Here is a 16751-nt window from a genome sequence, read left to right as displayed (position 1 = left end):
GACATGTCACATTTCTGTCCAGATGACATGTTTACACTGAACTGACTGTCACTGCTAGAAGCAACTTCCTGATAGAACACCTACTCCACAGTACAAGCTTGACTATCTTATCGGGTATCCGATGTTCGATAGTTGCAGAATCTCATGTATTCTGGCTTTGAAGCAACAAACATTCATGTGAATTTTCACCAAGTTTTATGCGGTGTTATCGGTATTGTCCTTTATGGCAATGAAGTAATTTTATTTAAAACCAATGTCAACCTTAATTTCACAGCTAGGTAACTGCAACGAACTACAAACGCATCTAGCTAGATTTACAATTTACCACTTCCTAGAATATTAGAAGAGTTCGCGGTCAACCTTGTGGGCGCTCCTACTTGATGTATACACCTGCATGGCATCAACGAGCAGGCAACGGATCAGTCAGGAGCTAGCTGCTCCTGTTGAGGATGGCAGCAAACCGGCTACCAATTCTTGATGAGTGGCCTTATTGTCTTTAGCGAAAAGATAAAGCGTATTACTCGATGTCTTACTAGTTTGACTCTTTAGACGAGCGAATTTTAGCGAATTTTGGTATATTCGTTGCCCTGTTGACACCACGTTAAAGGTTTTAACCGACACCACTTGGTGTTAAATTGAGTGGAGCTCCGAACCTTAAACGGTTGCTGCGCATCTTGCAGAAGACAAATGCGTTCACTAACCTTACTGTGTCTGTTTTACTAGCGTAGTGTACTGGTGTTTGGTGTTCTTATCGGGTACTCAGCATCTCATTACTGATGACTTAAAAAACTATGTTTGAAGACATACGGACAGCGTAGTAGCTGATAAGAGGTCATAATAACACATTAGAATAGGTACTGGAAATATAGGTCTTTTAGATATCTAAGGAAAGGAAGGTGATTAACAGTACAAGTATATTAATTTGTACTGAAGTGATATTGAGATATAATAATCTTATTATAAAATTACATCCGTCATGTAATAAATTAGGCCATACGTAGACATACACTAACGCCTGTCAGCTGCAGGAAGCACACTGAAGAACCAGGCCGCTGTAGCTCAACCTGATTCTGCATTGTATTCGTTGCTTTTTCGGTCAGAAGGTCTAGATATCTGGAATGCCTGTTTCAGCGTGATGCACTGTACATTATGTCATGCTCATGTTGTAGGAATTTTCGTTGTTGTGGTCTTCAGTCCGAAGATTAATTCGATGGAGTACCCCATGCTACTCTATTATCTGCAAGCCTCTTCATTTCCGAATAACTTCTGAATCCTTCTGAATCAGTTTATTGTACACATGTCGCGGTTTCCCTCTACGATTTTTATGCCCCGACACTTTTCTCCACTACTAAACTAGTGATGTCTTGATGTGTTAGAACGTGTCCTATCAATCGATCGCTTCTTCTGATCAGGTTGTGACGTAATTTCTTATCTCTCCAGTTCTATTCAATTCCTTCTCCTTAGTTAGCTGATCTACCCGTCCAATCTTCAGCATTATTCTGTATCGACAAATTTCAAAATCTTCTATTCTCTTCTTATCTAAACTGTTTATCGTCTATGTTTCACTTCCATGCATGGCTACGCTCCATAAAAATACATTGAGAACGTACTTGCTGACACTTGAATCTGTATTCTGTGTTTATAATTCCCCTTCTTCATAAACGGTTTTCTTGCCATTGCCAGCCTTATCCCTTACACCTCGGCCGTCATCAGTTACCTTGCTGTCCAGATACCAAAACTCTTCTACCACTTTAAGGGTCTCATTTCCTAATCTGGTTCTCTCAGCACTACATTTAATTCGACTAAACATTATCATCCATGTTTTACTTTTGTTGCTGTTCATCTTATATCCTACTTTCAAGACACTGTCCGTTCCGTTCAACTGCTCCTCCTAGCCGTTTGCTACGTGTGACAGAATTGCAATGTCATCGCCAAACCTCAAAGTTTTTATTTCTTCTCCCTAAACTTTATTTACTACGCCAATTTTTTCTTTTGTTTCCTTTACTACTTGCTGAATGTACAGATTGAATGACGTCGACGATAGACTACAACAGTGTCTCATTTCCTTCTCAACAACTGCTTCTTTTTCATGCGCCTCGACTCTTATAAGTGTCATCTGGTTTCGTACAAGTTGTAAATGGCCGTCGCTCACTATATTTTACTCCTGCTGCCTTTAGAATTTAAAAGAGAGTATTCCACTCAAAACTGCCAAAAGCTTTCTCTAAGTCTAGAAATGCTATAAACGTAGGTTTGCCCTTCCTTAATCTAGCTTCTAAGGTAAGTCGTAGGGCCAGTATTGCCTCACGTGTTCCAATATTTCTACGGAGCCCAAACTGATCTTGCCCCAGGTCAGCTTCTACCAGTTTTTTCATTCTCGTGTAAAGAACTCGAGTTAGTATTTTGAAACCGAGACACTTGTCAGCAGCTGCTTTCTATAGAATTGGAATTTTTATATTCTTCTTGAAGCCTGAGGATATTTGACCTGCCTCTTTCACCTTGCACACTAGATGGAAGAGTTTTGTCACGGCTGCCTCTCCAGTCTGCGTAGTTCTGTCGGAGTGTCGTCTACTCCTGGGACATTGTTCCGACTCAGCTCTTCTGTCAAATTCTTCTCGTAGTATCGTATCTTCTTTCCCATCTTCATGTTCATCTTCATTACGGGAATACACTTGCAAAAAATATGTGGCCTCTGTGACGGTAGTTCCGAAATAGCTTGTCGCGGTCCAGTCGGCTCCGTAAAAAAAAAAAAAAAAAAAAAAAAAAAAGAGTTCCGCAGCCGCGAGAGCTGCAGTGGCGTATCTTGAGAAACAGGGCGGCAACCGGCGAGACTTCCTGCCGCGGCGCGCATTGGGAAAGCCGTGCTGTCTGACTGTGCTGTCTGTCGCAAGGGGCGGCAGCGGCGGCGTCCGGCGGCGAGGCGGCCCGGGGCAGCAGGGGGGCAGGGGGGCAGGGGGGCAGGGGGGCAGGGGGGCAGGGGGGCAGGGGGGCAGGGGGGCAGGGGGACAGGGGGGACAACCACACTGGAGGCGCGGGGGCGGAGGACGAGCGGCAGTGATTCCAGAAACACGGCGCCAGTTGAAAGGGAGAGGGAGATGTACACAGCTGTATTGTAAACTGTTTCCCTCGAAATTTTCGCTCCTTCGTATCTTCTCTGTGTTACCCCAGATGACGTGTTAGTGACCTCATTTGTACTAAGATTTCAGCAAACGCGAGGTGCATATGTGCTTCCATCGCACTGAGTGGAATGCGTAAGTTGTAATAAATGTTCGCCAACCAGCAGTCTTGTATAGTTGTTGTCTCCTGCGCAGAACAGAGCACGTACGTCGTGAGTCCGTTATCTTGAAGCTCTAATAAACTCTTAGCGCGGAACTGATACTGTATAAATAATTAAATCTTCAATCAGATATTTTAATATGGGATGCAAGTCGCTTTTTACCAATAGATTACTAGAAACTGGTACTAAAATCCATGGATAAGAAATAAAAACATTGTAATTCAGTCGCAGACAGCAAAGGACTCGGAAGAGCAGTTGAACGGAGTGGACAGTGTCTTGAAAGTAGGTTATAAGATGAACATCAACAAAAGCAAAACGAGGATAATGGAATGTACCCCAATTAAATCGGGTAATTCTGAGGAAATTAGATTAGGAAATGAGACACTTAAAGTAATAAATGAGGTTTGCTATTTGGGGAGCAAAATAACTGATGATGGACGAAGTAGAGAGGATATCAAATGTAGACTGGCAATGGCAAGGAAAGCGTTTCTGAAGGAGAGAAATTTGTTAATATCGAGTATAGATTTATGTGTCAGGAAAATGTTTCTGAAAGTATTTGTTTGGAGTGTAGCCACGTATGGAAGTGAAACATGGACGATAAATAGTTTAGACAAGAAGAGAATAGAGATTTTCGAAATGTGGTGCTACAGAAGAATTCTGAAGATCAGATGGGTAGATCACATAACTAATGAGGAGGTGTTGAATAGGATGGGGGAGAAGAGAAATTTGTGGCACAACTTGACTAGAAGAAGGGATAGCTTGGTTGACATATTCTGAGGCATCAACGGATCACCAATTTAGTATCAGAGGGCAGCGTAGGGGGTAAAAACCGTAGAGGGAGACCAAGAGATGAATACACTAAACAGATTCAGAAGGATGTAAGTTGCAGTAGGTACTGGGAGATGAAGAAGCTTGCACAGGATAGAGTAGCATGGAGAGCTGCATCAAACCAGTCTCAGGACTGAAGACCACAACAACAACAACGATAAACTGCACAATTACATTCCACAACTAATTCCCATTCTTCACACGTTCGTAGAAAGTATACAGACCAATGAACTGCGTCTTTGCGTAGTTACATATCCAAATAGCCACAGATTGCTAACCAAGTCCTTAACCGATACCGACTAAGGCAGCTGAACCAGTTCTGATCATACAGCCGAACCTCTTCGTCTGCCGTTCAAGTAAGGCGTGATCCGAAGTGCTTCCTCTGCCTTTTCGTTCAGCAGTTGTTTACTATTCTGTTGGTTATTAACACTTCTGAAATAACGGAATGACAGCCTGTCATTGAGAGGTGCTTTCAAATGAAGTGCAAGTAAATTTGCTGTGTAGTTTTTCTAATAGTAATAACCGAAGTTCACCATTTTGGTGCGCAACTTCCGAACGCAGCAGCCAATCGCGGAGAGGGATCGCAGTTTATGCGGTTTTTCTTATCGTACCCGTACCTGACACCATATTACGTCATCTTCCCACTGCTGCCTTCTCAGCTGATCCAAAAAAAGCTTTTGCACCTGGCCAGAAATATCACACCCTGAATTTTTTTTTTCCTTTATTGTTATTTCATGGCTGAGATGAGGCGTGGCCGGCAGAGGCCTACATAGGCCGCTCTTCGGCAAAGAGACACAACAGATAGACATAGAAGACAGAGAAACATAAAAACCATGGTAATACATGATGAACATTTCACAGAAGTCGTTCGACGAAAGGCGCCGTACACGAAGGGAGTCACCAGCTGAACAGACCAAGACATCCAGTTGGAGACGCGAACGTGGGAGAACACCGACGAGAATAAGGCAGTAAACCTGGCGCCATCTAATTTGAAGTAAAGTTCAGAAAAAGAAGGACCGGGATCTAAATTAGTAATGAGCAAGTAGTTATTATTTTGATAAATGTAGCTAGTGAATAGCGATACTCTAATCATTAATTAGCTGGAAATTGTTGCCTCTTTGAAAGGAACAATCAAAAGAAATTATAGAGTAATCGTTATTATACAGTCTGATTTAGTTTATAGGTGGCGCATACACACTGGCGGAAAAAAGTGAGTACACGTAGAAAGACGACTTAGATTTTGATCCAATGACGGCGTAACCCACCTGGGGGACAGCAGATGTACCGATAACGTCTTCAACGTCGGCCGCCAACAGATAGCGTAGTCGCATAGCTAACAGAGGGCTATCTCTGTCCACTCTTTAATAGGGGACGCTCAGAACAAAAAGTATCAGTTTGGTGAAAACGTGGCGTGTGAAGCAAACAGGCAAACATGCCACGGAGACGCAACCGTGCATCCTACAGCCAAATGAGCGAATTTGAAAGGGGCCAAATTGTGGCCTTCCAAGTGACGGGATTGTTCTTTCGGAGAGCTGCCACACAAGCTGGACGTGCCGATTCAATTGTGCAACGATGCTAGTATCAGCAGTCACGTGATCATCCACACACACGTAGACGAGGTTCCGGACGTCCACACAGCACAGGCGTCCACCAGAATTGCCGTATTGTAAGGGCAGACAGCACAGACGTGTAAACAAGAACTGTACTGAACCGGTTATTATAGTTCAAATGGCTCTGAACACTATGGGACTTAACTTCTGAGGTCATCAGTCCCCTAGAACTTAGAACTACTTAAACCTAACTAACCTACAGACATCACACACATCCGTGTCCGAGGCAGGATTCGAACCTGCGACCGTAGTGGTCGCGCGCTTCTAGACTAAAGCGCCTAGAACCGCTCGGTCACACCCGGCCGGCAATTGAGAGTTCCATATTCCAAACTGGGTGCTCCTATGTCCCATCCGGCCTACAGCCATACTGGACTAAGAAGAACAAATTTTTTTCTACAACAGCACGCCCAACTCTCAGGAGTAGGAAATCAGTAGTAAGGAATGTAAAAAAGGTTCTCTCTGTCGTACCTAATCTTCAGTCCTACACATAAACTTTCCACGTCTGCTGTAGCACACTTCCGTCCAAATTTCTGTTCAACATCAACCATGACAAACCTGCATCACCTACTTGCTCTGTCTGCCTAACCGTTTGTCTCCTCCATGATGTCTACTCGAAACATTATCGTGTCATATGGCAGACTCTGGGTGGCTATTATCCTTACAGAACTATTCTCCACAAGCATAAGTCAAGATGCAGGTAGAAGAAGGAAACATATTTAAAATTGACGTTTCACGTACATTAAATTAAACTCACGACTGCCCTGGAGTTCTTCCAATGTTTGGATGATGAACCATTACGTCTCTGACAGTAATGTTTCCATCAACACGACGTTCCTTAACAACTGTTAGTCACTTTCTTCTAATTCGCTAAAGCCAAAGTAACGCTTTACGTTGTAGATATATGAAATAGTAAAAAGGGCACCCACAGCAGTCAGTAATAGTTCAGATTATTACTCGGCTGATGAAGATGGTATCATCTTTGACAATCTTTGAAGCTAAGACTTTCGCAGTGACTTCTACGGTTAGTACTGGGTATCAAATCGCATACCAACACTGCTTTGAAACCTGTCTCCACAATGTGACCTATGCTTTAATTGGAACAACTATATATTCATCACTAACACATATCTCACAGTATCCAGTCGTAATGTACCGCAGCTTTACGCCTTCCGTTGTTCCTTTGTAATAACCAAGTTTCCACAAACAGTCCAGTTGTTTTGCATTTGCAGAGCAGTGGCAAATGCATTTTCCTGAACTTGATTCATCTATCTTGATCCTACGATCATTCGACTTACTTTTTCGTACTGATGCTACAGACCTTCGTTCACCACCAAGATACATTGGTTGGTTGGAGACGCAACCATATTCGCTTGTAGCCAGTGGCAACGTGGTATTAAGCAGGAGCGCCAGGCGGTCCTACCACTTCCAGGACTTTGGCTTCGGTATCCGTAATCATTTCATCCGTCTTAGAAATTTCTGTGCATACTGCCGTCAGACACATGACGAGAATGTAGTCCAAAGGCTCACTGAGACAGCATGGCGCCGATTACTCGCGGCAAAGCGGAAGTTTCGCCTAAATGCCCTCCTCGAGACACCAGCCGTCCGCAGTGGTCCAGCCTAAACTAATCGCGTGTCACACTCATTTCCTCTTTGCCTGAAAACAAAAATTCTTCCTCTCATCTCACCCGACGGCTACCTATTGCTTCCTCTATCCATACACTTCATAATATTCACTTAATTCTCTACATTCGTTCCCACAGAAGGTGTGCTAAGACATCTCACATTCTGCCTTGCTGTCACCATATCCAAAGGCCTTCGTCACGTTACTCCCTACTTCACTCTGTTGTGTACCTGTATCACGTCCTTATTTGTTCAACTCTCACTCCGAGCCAAGGAAAACAACCAGGGCTTTCCTTTCATTTTCAAATCCCCTCCCCCTACTCCCCCTCCTACCCCCTCCTCTCACTCTCCCCCACCCTCTTCCTTACCCCCTCCCCCACCCTCACCGTCTCCACTGACATCTACAAAATGGCTGCATTGTTTAACAGTGGATTTCCCTAACGCGGAGAACATGACAACTTCCGTTCGTATAGTCTGGCACTTAGGAATTGAAATATTAATGGCGCGATATCATTTAGGCAAGCGAGTGTCTAGTTTAGTTATATCATTTACTGATTTGTTGCACGTCAGCTACAGTTGCAGTTTATGAGTCACCACAATCAAGTGGCGGACGTCTGCAAAATAGCTGTGGAGTAACCAAGTGCAGAGAGTATTGTATCCTGTACACTGGAGGTCGTGTCAAACAGTGTTATTATTGTGCGCGCGAAAAAAGTAAAATAAAGCGCTACCTGCGTACAGGCGTCAACGACAATTTCTCGTTCGTTTTAGACAAGAGATCCGTATTTCTGTGTGACGCAGTCAGGCTGGAATCTCACCATAGCTGTCGGAGATGGGGCACTATGATGACGAAGGCTTGTTAAACAGTCAAAAATTACACGATTACTTAGCTAAAGAGTTTGTACCCTCAGATGCTGCAAGTCAAAGCGTTACGTACTCACAGAGGACGAAAAAGACATAAAGTGTTCTATTTTCATAGATACGGGGGACGGGTTGAAAACAAAAAACTCCTGCCAGGAATCTTTCGCTACCGGGACAGCTTTGAAATTTCAGCAAAAACCTGCGAGGAGCACAGTACTCTGTGTTTTCATACGTGCTATAACCTTGATTTGGGCGTTATTAGTATTTGCAGTGGAGGAAAAAATAGCTACTCGCAACTTTGCTGGGAACGACATCATTCTATTAGGTGGCGGAAGCTAAAACAAGTTTGTGAAGAAGCGAAAGACTGCCAATTAACGTAATACAGGAGCGAACGGCGGCATGTTCGCAGTTCAGCAGATTGGGAGCGTTTTGCGGTCGCAGAGCAGGAGAACGTGCCCGGCACGTGTCTTCGGCATTAGCCGAAGCCACGGAGGCAGTCACTGGTTATACAACTTAGCGCTGCGCTACTCGAGATTCCGGCCTTCGTTCTGAGGGCTCTGACGGATAACTGTAGGCGGGCACCGGCCGCCTGTGTTTCTCCCCCTACGATCACAGAGCTTTCCCGAAAATGAGCCTGAAAACAGTGTGCTAAGGGTAGAGGAACTATCAAGCAGGTGACTGATGTACGCGAGCACTAAGTAATCGTGAACAGAAATTATGGAGATGTGAAACGACAGTACTATAAGCGAAGGCCAACATTTTGAGTTCCGCCACAGGGAGAACGTGTAAGGGTACCGGAAATATAATTCAGCGTTCCTCAGTTTCCAGATCCTGAGACGGTCGTAAAATTATTAGTGGTTTGCCAAAGTTCTATTACGTTAATATCAGAACAGTTATTCCGGAAATACGTCTTTAAATAGCATGAAAATACAAACGTGGTACAGTGGCTAACGTACTGAAATCACGTTTAGGACGAGCGTAGTTCAATTCTCTGTCTCATTACCCGAATTTAGTTTCTTCGCAAATTGTGTACATCATTTAACACGAGTACGGCGGTGGCTGACTAAAGGCCGATTTCCTACGTCACCTAGTCGGTTTCGAGTTTTCATCCAATCACGACAGGACGTTAAATAATAACCTAACCATTATCCATTTCATAGTCACTGCATTTAGAATGTGTAGATTCTTATGAACACGTGCTGTGGTACAAGATATCACCCGAGGGGTTACCAGGACATATTCCGAGGGATTACGTGTAGCATATGAATGATGTGTTGGATAAAATAAGGATTTAAATAAGGTTTTAATTGACTTACGATATTGCGACTGCTGGAGATATTGTCGTTACAGGTTCATTGTAATATATTTACTCATTGGTTGGAATGTATGGTGTTAGCAATCCATAGCCACTGTTTCATGGAAGCTTTCACAGATCAGTGACGAACGATTTTCTGGAACTTTGCGAGATTCGGTGAAACGACGAACGTTGCTTTCCCAACAAGTGCTCTTTTGTTGTCGTTGTAGGGACATTAAGAAGCGGTTTCGTGAGACAAGTACACAAGTACATGTCTCTAGTACATATCTTTCCAGCTCTGTGAATATCGCGCAGCACAATGCAAGGTTGACACTGTCATCAAGCTTCTAAGGTACACGAAACACAACTATACTATTCCCTATAGCTGCCTTCGAACACTTTACCCGGAGGAATATTTACGACTCTGCATCCGTATTATGTGCACAGAACTGTTGTCACAGGACAAAGAAATGACGTTTTCGACAGCCTCGTAAACTCAGCAAAAGGTAGCCCGACTCGCTACACTTGGAATTATTTCTGGAATTCGCGCAGACCGTGTCACAGAGTAAAGCATGCTGGCAGACTGGAGAACTGTCCTGTTAAGTCAGTAACCGCCTGCCTTATTGACAGAACCGGGAGAAAAACACGTGATGGATTTGGCGTCCCGCCAACATTTCCCCGTTACTTTTCGCATTTGTAGCGCAGCTGCTGGCGGGCGGTGCTCTAGAAACGAGAAACACTCCTCTATCGTTGAAGGTCAAGGTATGCAATCAACACATGAACATATACATCTGTGCGGCCCTTACCAGAAACGACATTTTTCCGTGCAAAGAGCCTTCCGTTGTCACTTGGACGAATGTTGCCACAGCCCACCAGATGATGCTAATATGCTATCGTTAATACGTAAAAAACAGTTGATCATTAAATTTTTGGTAATCTAATAGGGGATGAAGCATCTGGCAAAGCGGTTTTTTCCCTTCGTGAAAGAGCTTTAGCACCAAATTACCATGGTAAACTCAAGTACATAACTAGATTTCGGGACTCAACACTTAGCATTTCAATTATATGTGTGTTACACCGTAACAATTTTTTATGTTGTCTTCGCTCAGTAGAGAATCAAATTCTTCCGCAAATCGCTTTTGTGCTGCAGTGGAAGCATCCACTGAATTCACACTATGAAAACACTGAGAAGATCACAACCTCAGCACTTAAAATTTCGCGGAGTTGTTCCTCTTACGAAACTCATTAGCCCCTATTTCTGGCCTAGAAGTCTTATTGCAATGCTGTAGAACAGCAAGTAAATTCGTCGATGAAACGCTTGTGGCAAAGTATGCGTTAAACGGCATGTCGTAAAGAGGTCGGAAACTCTCACTGCTGAAGAAAAACGACTACCGAGGTTAGAGCGAGCACTCGTCCGTGGGTGATTGGCAATAATATCCGGAGTATTGGCTTTGTCGCGCGTGCGGCTAAAAAGTGGTCTAGAAAGTTACCGTAGCGACGTAATCTGGAAGAGCAAATGTTGTCATGCGAGACGAAAGTGTGTATGCCACGGGAATTGTTGCGGTGAGCAGGCGTGTATTCGCATTTCACTAGCACACAGAGTTGCAGGCATGCCGTCGACTCTGAGGGCAAGGGTACCGCAAGAGCAACAGCTGCACTCTGTTTAGCAGAGTAGCAGCAGCTTCGTAAGAAACTCGAAGTGTGGGCTCCATCTGCATCCCAAATCTCACGATGATAACTTAAAGAGTGTTGACTCGTACTTGGAAAGACAGCGCTGAGATTCTTCGCTTCAAAATTTGTATAATTTTGGTTCAAATGGCTCTGAGCGCTATGGGACTTAACATCTGAGGCCATCAGTCTGCTAGACTTAGAAGTACTTAGACCTAAGGACATCACACAAGTGCATGCCCGAGGCTGGATTCGAACCTGCGACTGCAGCAGCAGCGCGGCTGCTGAGTGAGGCGCGTACAACCGCTCGGCCACAGCGGCCGGTTCCGTAATTTTGCTAAACCACTTTCAGCTTGATTTTTGGTTGATATCACAGGTGAAACCTTGTCCAGGCCTGATGCTACATCGTTAATGATGACGATTCCGACTCAGCGTTGGAGCTCTAATCGCCTTCCTCCCGTAAAGCAACAGAAGGCACAGAAGAAGAAAAGACATTACGCGGGTAGAGAGACGTGTTGTTGGGACCTGTGTACGGAACAAACTCTTGTTTTAGTCCGTGTAAATTCGAGGAACCTTGACAGTAGAGTGATGGTGACGGAGCTCAAGGGATTTATGTGTGTTATATTGTCGGTGCTACTTTAAGGAATTATTTCTCTGTATAATTAAAAAAAATCCGTTTGGCGATTAATGGTTGTGTATTTCAACAGGTACAGTTTGTAACCCTAAGTCGGTCGTAAGTGGTAGACATGCAATGAGTTGGTGAGAAAACGGTCACTCGTTTTCGGGCTTTCCAATAGATAAGCACAACTGTTTTGGGAAATGCGAGAGGCCGAAGTCTACTGCTGGGATTGGAGCACTGGTCGCTTGTGGAATGGACATAACACCGCGAAGGATCATGAATTTTGTGATCGATGGTGAGTGGTAGTAAGGGAGATAAGTGCAATTTAAAGTGCAGAAGAAGCTCAGAAAGAGTCGCAGAGGTACAGAGCAGCGTATTGGCGGGGAATCGTTGAAGAAACTTTTGTGGTCCAGAATGAGATTTTTACTCTGCAGCGGAGTGTGCGCTGATATGATGAAGGTCCGGAGTTCGAGTCTCGGCAGCCAGTTTTCGTCTGCCAGGAAGTTTCAACCTTTGTGGTGTTTGCGCGAAGTCATTTAGGGATATTAAAGTAAATCTCGAAAATGGGTCACGAAAATGGAGCTCTTCTCCGCAATTGAGCTCGTTGTATGAGCTGTCTGCCAGGGTGATGTGAAGAAATTAACTTTGCGTCGACATCGAGGTTATGTGTGCGGAGGATTAGTATCTCATTTGGACAAGTACGCTGTGGACTTTGTGAGGAAAGAAATGTTCAAATGTGTGTGAAATCTTATGGGAGTCAACTGCTAAGGTCATGAGTCACTAAGCTTACTCACTAGTTAACGCAAATTATCCTAAGGACAGACACGGAGAGAGAGGAGTCGAACCTCAGCCGGGACCAGCCGCACAGTCCATGACTGCACCGCCTCTGACCGCTCGGCTGATCCCGCGCGGGGATTTTGTGAGGAACCTATTCCGAGGGGGGTCTGCTCTGGCAGAAGGACATTGTGGAGAACATTGAGCTAGGACAGGGGTTCCGTACGAGTGGAGCTGCCACCAGCTCATTCGGCGAGAGTGGACGTAATCTGTCGCAAACAGTCGAGTAGAAGCGTCACTGAGAGCACAACGAGTGTTTGACGACGCGTCCGATTCCCCCTTTCGACACTGGAGACTCGAGCTGCAGCACTTGTGGTACTGAGGGACGTTGCAGTGGACACGGCGCGGCTAAGCTGCGGGGAGAAAAATTGGCGGACTCACCCTTCTTGGAGCGCCTGCGAGCCGCTCGGCCCTCGCGGCCGGCGGCGTCGGCCGCAGAAGCCAGCGCCAGCGCCAGCAGCAGCAGTGCGAGCCTCGGCGCGGTCCAGTCCATGGCGCTTGGGGTGCTGGCTGGGTTGTGGAGGAGGTGCGGGTCCGTTCGGTGCGCGCTGCCGCCGACGACTGAGTGGCGAGCGGCCGTCCCGTGGCGCCTTAGCGCGCGCCGTTCACCTGGGGCCGTGCCGGGGAGGCTAGCCTATATTTTCACTTCCCACTGCCGCGCCGCGCCTCGCCCGCTCTCCGCTCGCCGCGCCGCTCTATCACACGTATTAGAAAATGCGCGCGCGCGGGGGACACCCCCCCCCCCCAGACCCCACTGCTCTGTCGGCGGCCCCCCACGCCCGCCTCCACCCCCACCTCCACCCCCCCACCCGCTGCTGCCACGGCACGGGTACGGCGAGACTGGCGCGTGGCGGTCGCGCGCCCCGGCGCGGCGCTCAGCTCTGCAGGTGAAGGGCGGCCTTGTGGCCGGGCAAGGCTGGCCGGCCACCCCCAGCTGCCGCCTGCCGCCTGCCGCAGCGTGTCCCGCGCCACTCCGTCACCGTCAGCCCAGCCGCGTGCACACACACACGCGACGATTGTCCACTTGTGCGTGGAAAGGTACAGCAGCGCATAAACTCCACGGATAAGTCATAAAGCCTCGCCGACAGTCTTTTGCACTGGACTGACACCACAGACGTGCACAACAATCGGTTGACAGCAGGTGGCGGCCGCACGGACCCCATTTATCAGACCGCGTGACACGTAGTCGGTTCACTAGGGTCCGGGACTCAATGTCTTTACGGGGAACTACTAACGCCGTCAGGTAACAAATGCGGAACTGTACAGATAAAAGCGCCACTACCCACCGCGGTCTCCAATACCACCTGACGGCGGGACAGATTTGCTGACGTGGTAATGAAAGTAGTCTGAAAAGCCTGTAACGGTGTTGCTGTTCTGGGAAATACCTGTTAAGAAAAAATTAGATGCCTTTCGTCGTTTCCAAGTTAATTACTGCAGAGGTTAGTAAGTCAGGCCGTTGCACGTGCATACTCAGGCTGTCTGGTAAGGACGGTGCCGCCAAAGATGTTCCTCGTCTCGCTTCCTAAAGCCGAACAGTAAAACGATAGGGAAATTGAACAGGGGACGGTAGCAGGGAGCGAGTCGCAGCCACAGGCTGAGAAGTCTCGTGCGCTGTCGTCTACACCGTGAGAACAGCTGTTATTGATTGTGATGTATAGGCCTACACGTACACTGAAGCGACAAATGAAAATTTGTACACAGCTTACAATTGAGCCAGGGTCTCCTGCCGACTAAACAGGTCCAACTGACGCTGAATAAGGAAAAGTCTGAAGTTGTTCACATGAGTACTCAAACAAATCCGCTAAATTTCGATAACGCGATAAGTCACACAAATCTGAGGCCTGTAAATTCAACAAATTACTTAGGGACTACAATTACAAATAACCTAAATTGCAACGATCACATAGATAACATTGTGCGAAGAGCAAACCAAAGACTTCGATTCATTGGCAGAACCCTTACAAGGTGCAACAGGTCTACTAAAAAGACTGCTTACAGCACGCTTGTCCGCCCTATTCTGGAGTACTGCTCTGCGGTGTGGGATCCGCATCAGGTGGGACTGACGGATGACATCGAAAAAGTACAAAGAAGGACATAGGGGAGATAGTGTCACAGACATGATACGTCAATTGGAGTGGCAATCATTAAAACAAAGACGTTTTTCGTTGCGACGGGATCTCCTCATGAAATGTCAATCAACAGTTTTGTTATCCGATTCCGAAAAAACGGTGTTGGCGCCCACCTACATAGGCAGAAATGATCCATCACCATAAAATAAGAAAAATCAGGGCTCGCACCGAAAAATTTAACTGCTCGTTTTTGCTGCGTGCCGTTCGACAGTGGGACGGTAGAGAGACAGCGTGAAGGTGGTTCACTGAACCCTGTGCCAAGCACTTTATTGTGAATAGCGGGGTAATCACGTAGATGTAGATGTAGATGTAGATCCACATGTGCACTAACTACTACGCCATTCTGGCACGGGACTTTTCAGCACTCCACGGACAACGGTAGCGCTTCAATCGAAATTTCCCTTCACGCCTTACACAACTTGACATTCCCCCTAAACTCGAACAGCGTTCTACGGGATGTCCAAATGTATTCGAATAGCGGCTCAGCATTTAACGAAACCGGGATTCGTACCTCAAACCCAGGCATCAGTCTGTGGAACCATATAGTTTCATTTGATTCAAGCAGTGATTGGCGTGTGACGGAATTTTGATTGAGAAGCGAGGCATATAATTTCTTTTCAAAATGTGTCTGGAGGGCCGCTGGACTTTGCGTGCACCATTAGCCTGACAGGATAACCTCAGTGATAATTAACTCGGAAACAGCGAAACGTAGCGAATATTTTTCGAAATACTTATTTTTCAGAACAGACTTCCCCTGCAGCACCCTTACAAGCTTTTCAGACTACTTCCGACCAGCCTTGCATAAGAGGAGCAGAGACTGAAACGTCCCCTTTGTAAAATTTATACATAACTGGTCTATGTGAAACGTCCTCTTTGAACAATTATACACGACTGTGCTTAAACTGACACCCAATATTTTTTTAGCGCAACGCAATTTGACTTTCAAAAATCCCTACAAAAGAATGGCCCTGACTATCATTAACCTATACGTTTCACAAATCACTTACCTCACAAAAATCTTCGTTACTCAAGCTACTGCAATACAGCGAGCACTACTACTGCCAGCTAAATAAAAGATTCAAACTACTGAAGGCACTAACTACTGGTAGGTATAGTTAGCAAATGAAAGATTTTAATAGAGAACAAACAGTGTATTTACCTTAATAGTCAAAATATATATGATAGTTCATGACATCCAGTCTTACAAATTACAAAACTCCGCCATCTCTCTCCCCACGTCCACCACTGCTGGCGGCTCACCTCCAACTGCGCAACGCTACGCGCTGTTAGCATCCAGCTGCCGCTGCTCAACACTACAATGGCGAGTATTACAACAATGCCAACCAGCCACAGACTGCACACGGCACAGCCAGTGATTTTCATACAGAGCGCTACGTGGCGGCGGCGTTACCAATAAAAAAAAAACTAAACAGCCTACTTACAAGACGACTGGGAATCAACGTAGCGAATACACGCGCGCCAAATGGGGGAATTCACTGACATAAACGCCTTCATGAGGGCGAGAGTGTTATGGCCTGGCAGCTGGGAACGAGCATCTCGGAAACGGCGGTGCTGGTAGGCTACTGTCGTGAGCACCTGTGGAAGGTGGTTGAAGGGCGGCGAAACTACGACCAGACGACAAGGTGCTGGACGTCCACATCTCATCTCGGGAAGTGGAAGTGCGATGCCTGCCCGCTCTGTGAAGGAGGATAAGCGGCAACCAGTGGCAGGTCTGAGGCTGGTGCTTCCGACCGCAGCGTCCAGCGAACGTTATTGGACATTGGGCTTCACAGCAGATGACACTTGAGTATTCGCATGTCGACCCAACGAGATAGTTGTCTAGGACTGCAATGGTCACGGGCTCATCGATATTCGGCCGTGACTCAATGAAAACGTGTCATCTTGTCGGATGAATGTCGTTTCTCGTAGCACCAGGTCGAAAGTAGTCTCCGGACACGCAATTGTCCGGGCGAAACCCTGCTCGAAGCGTTCACCGCGCCGCGCTGGGAGCGTTATC

General features: G+C 46.2%; 1 protein-coding gene across 1 annotated transcript in view; it reads right to left on the bottom strand.

Moving 5' to 3' along the window:
- Positions 1-13223, bottom strand: part of LOC126355925 (uncharacterized) — a 199060-nt gene extending 185837 nt beyond the window's left edge. The window contains exon 1 of the mRNA XM_050006486.1: positions 12987-13223. Within this exon, the coding sequence (XP_049862443.1) occupies positions 12987-13098 (112 nt within the window). The 5' untranslated portion in view covers positions 13099-13223. The remainder of the gene's footprint in view (positions 1-12986) is intronic.
- Between the last annotated feature and the right edge of the window lie 3528 nt (positions 13224-16751).

Source organism: Schistocerca gregaria, chromosome 3 (assembly GCF_023897955.1).
Source record: "Schistocerca gregaria isolate iqSchGreg1 chromosome 3, iqSchGreg1.2, whole genome shotgun sequence".
NCBI lineage: Eukaryota > Metazoa > Arthropoda > Insecta > Orthoptera > Acrididae > Schistocerca > Schistocerca gregaria.
The sequence above is the reverse complement of the archived record's forward strand: the minus strand, read 5'-3'. Positions and strand labels throughout refer to the sequence as shown.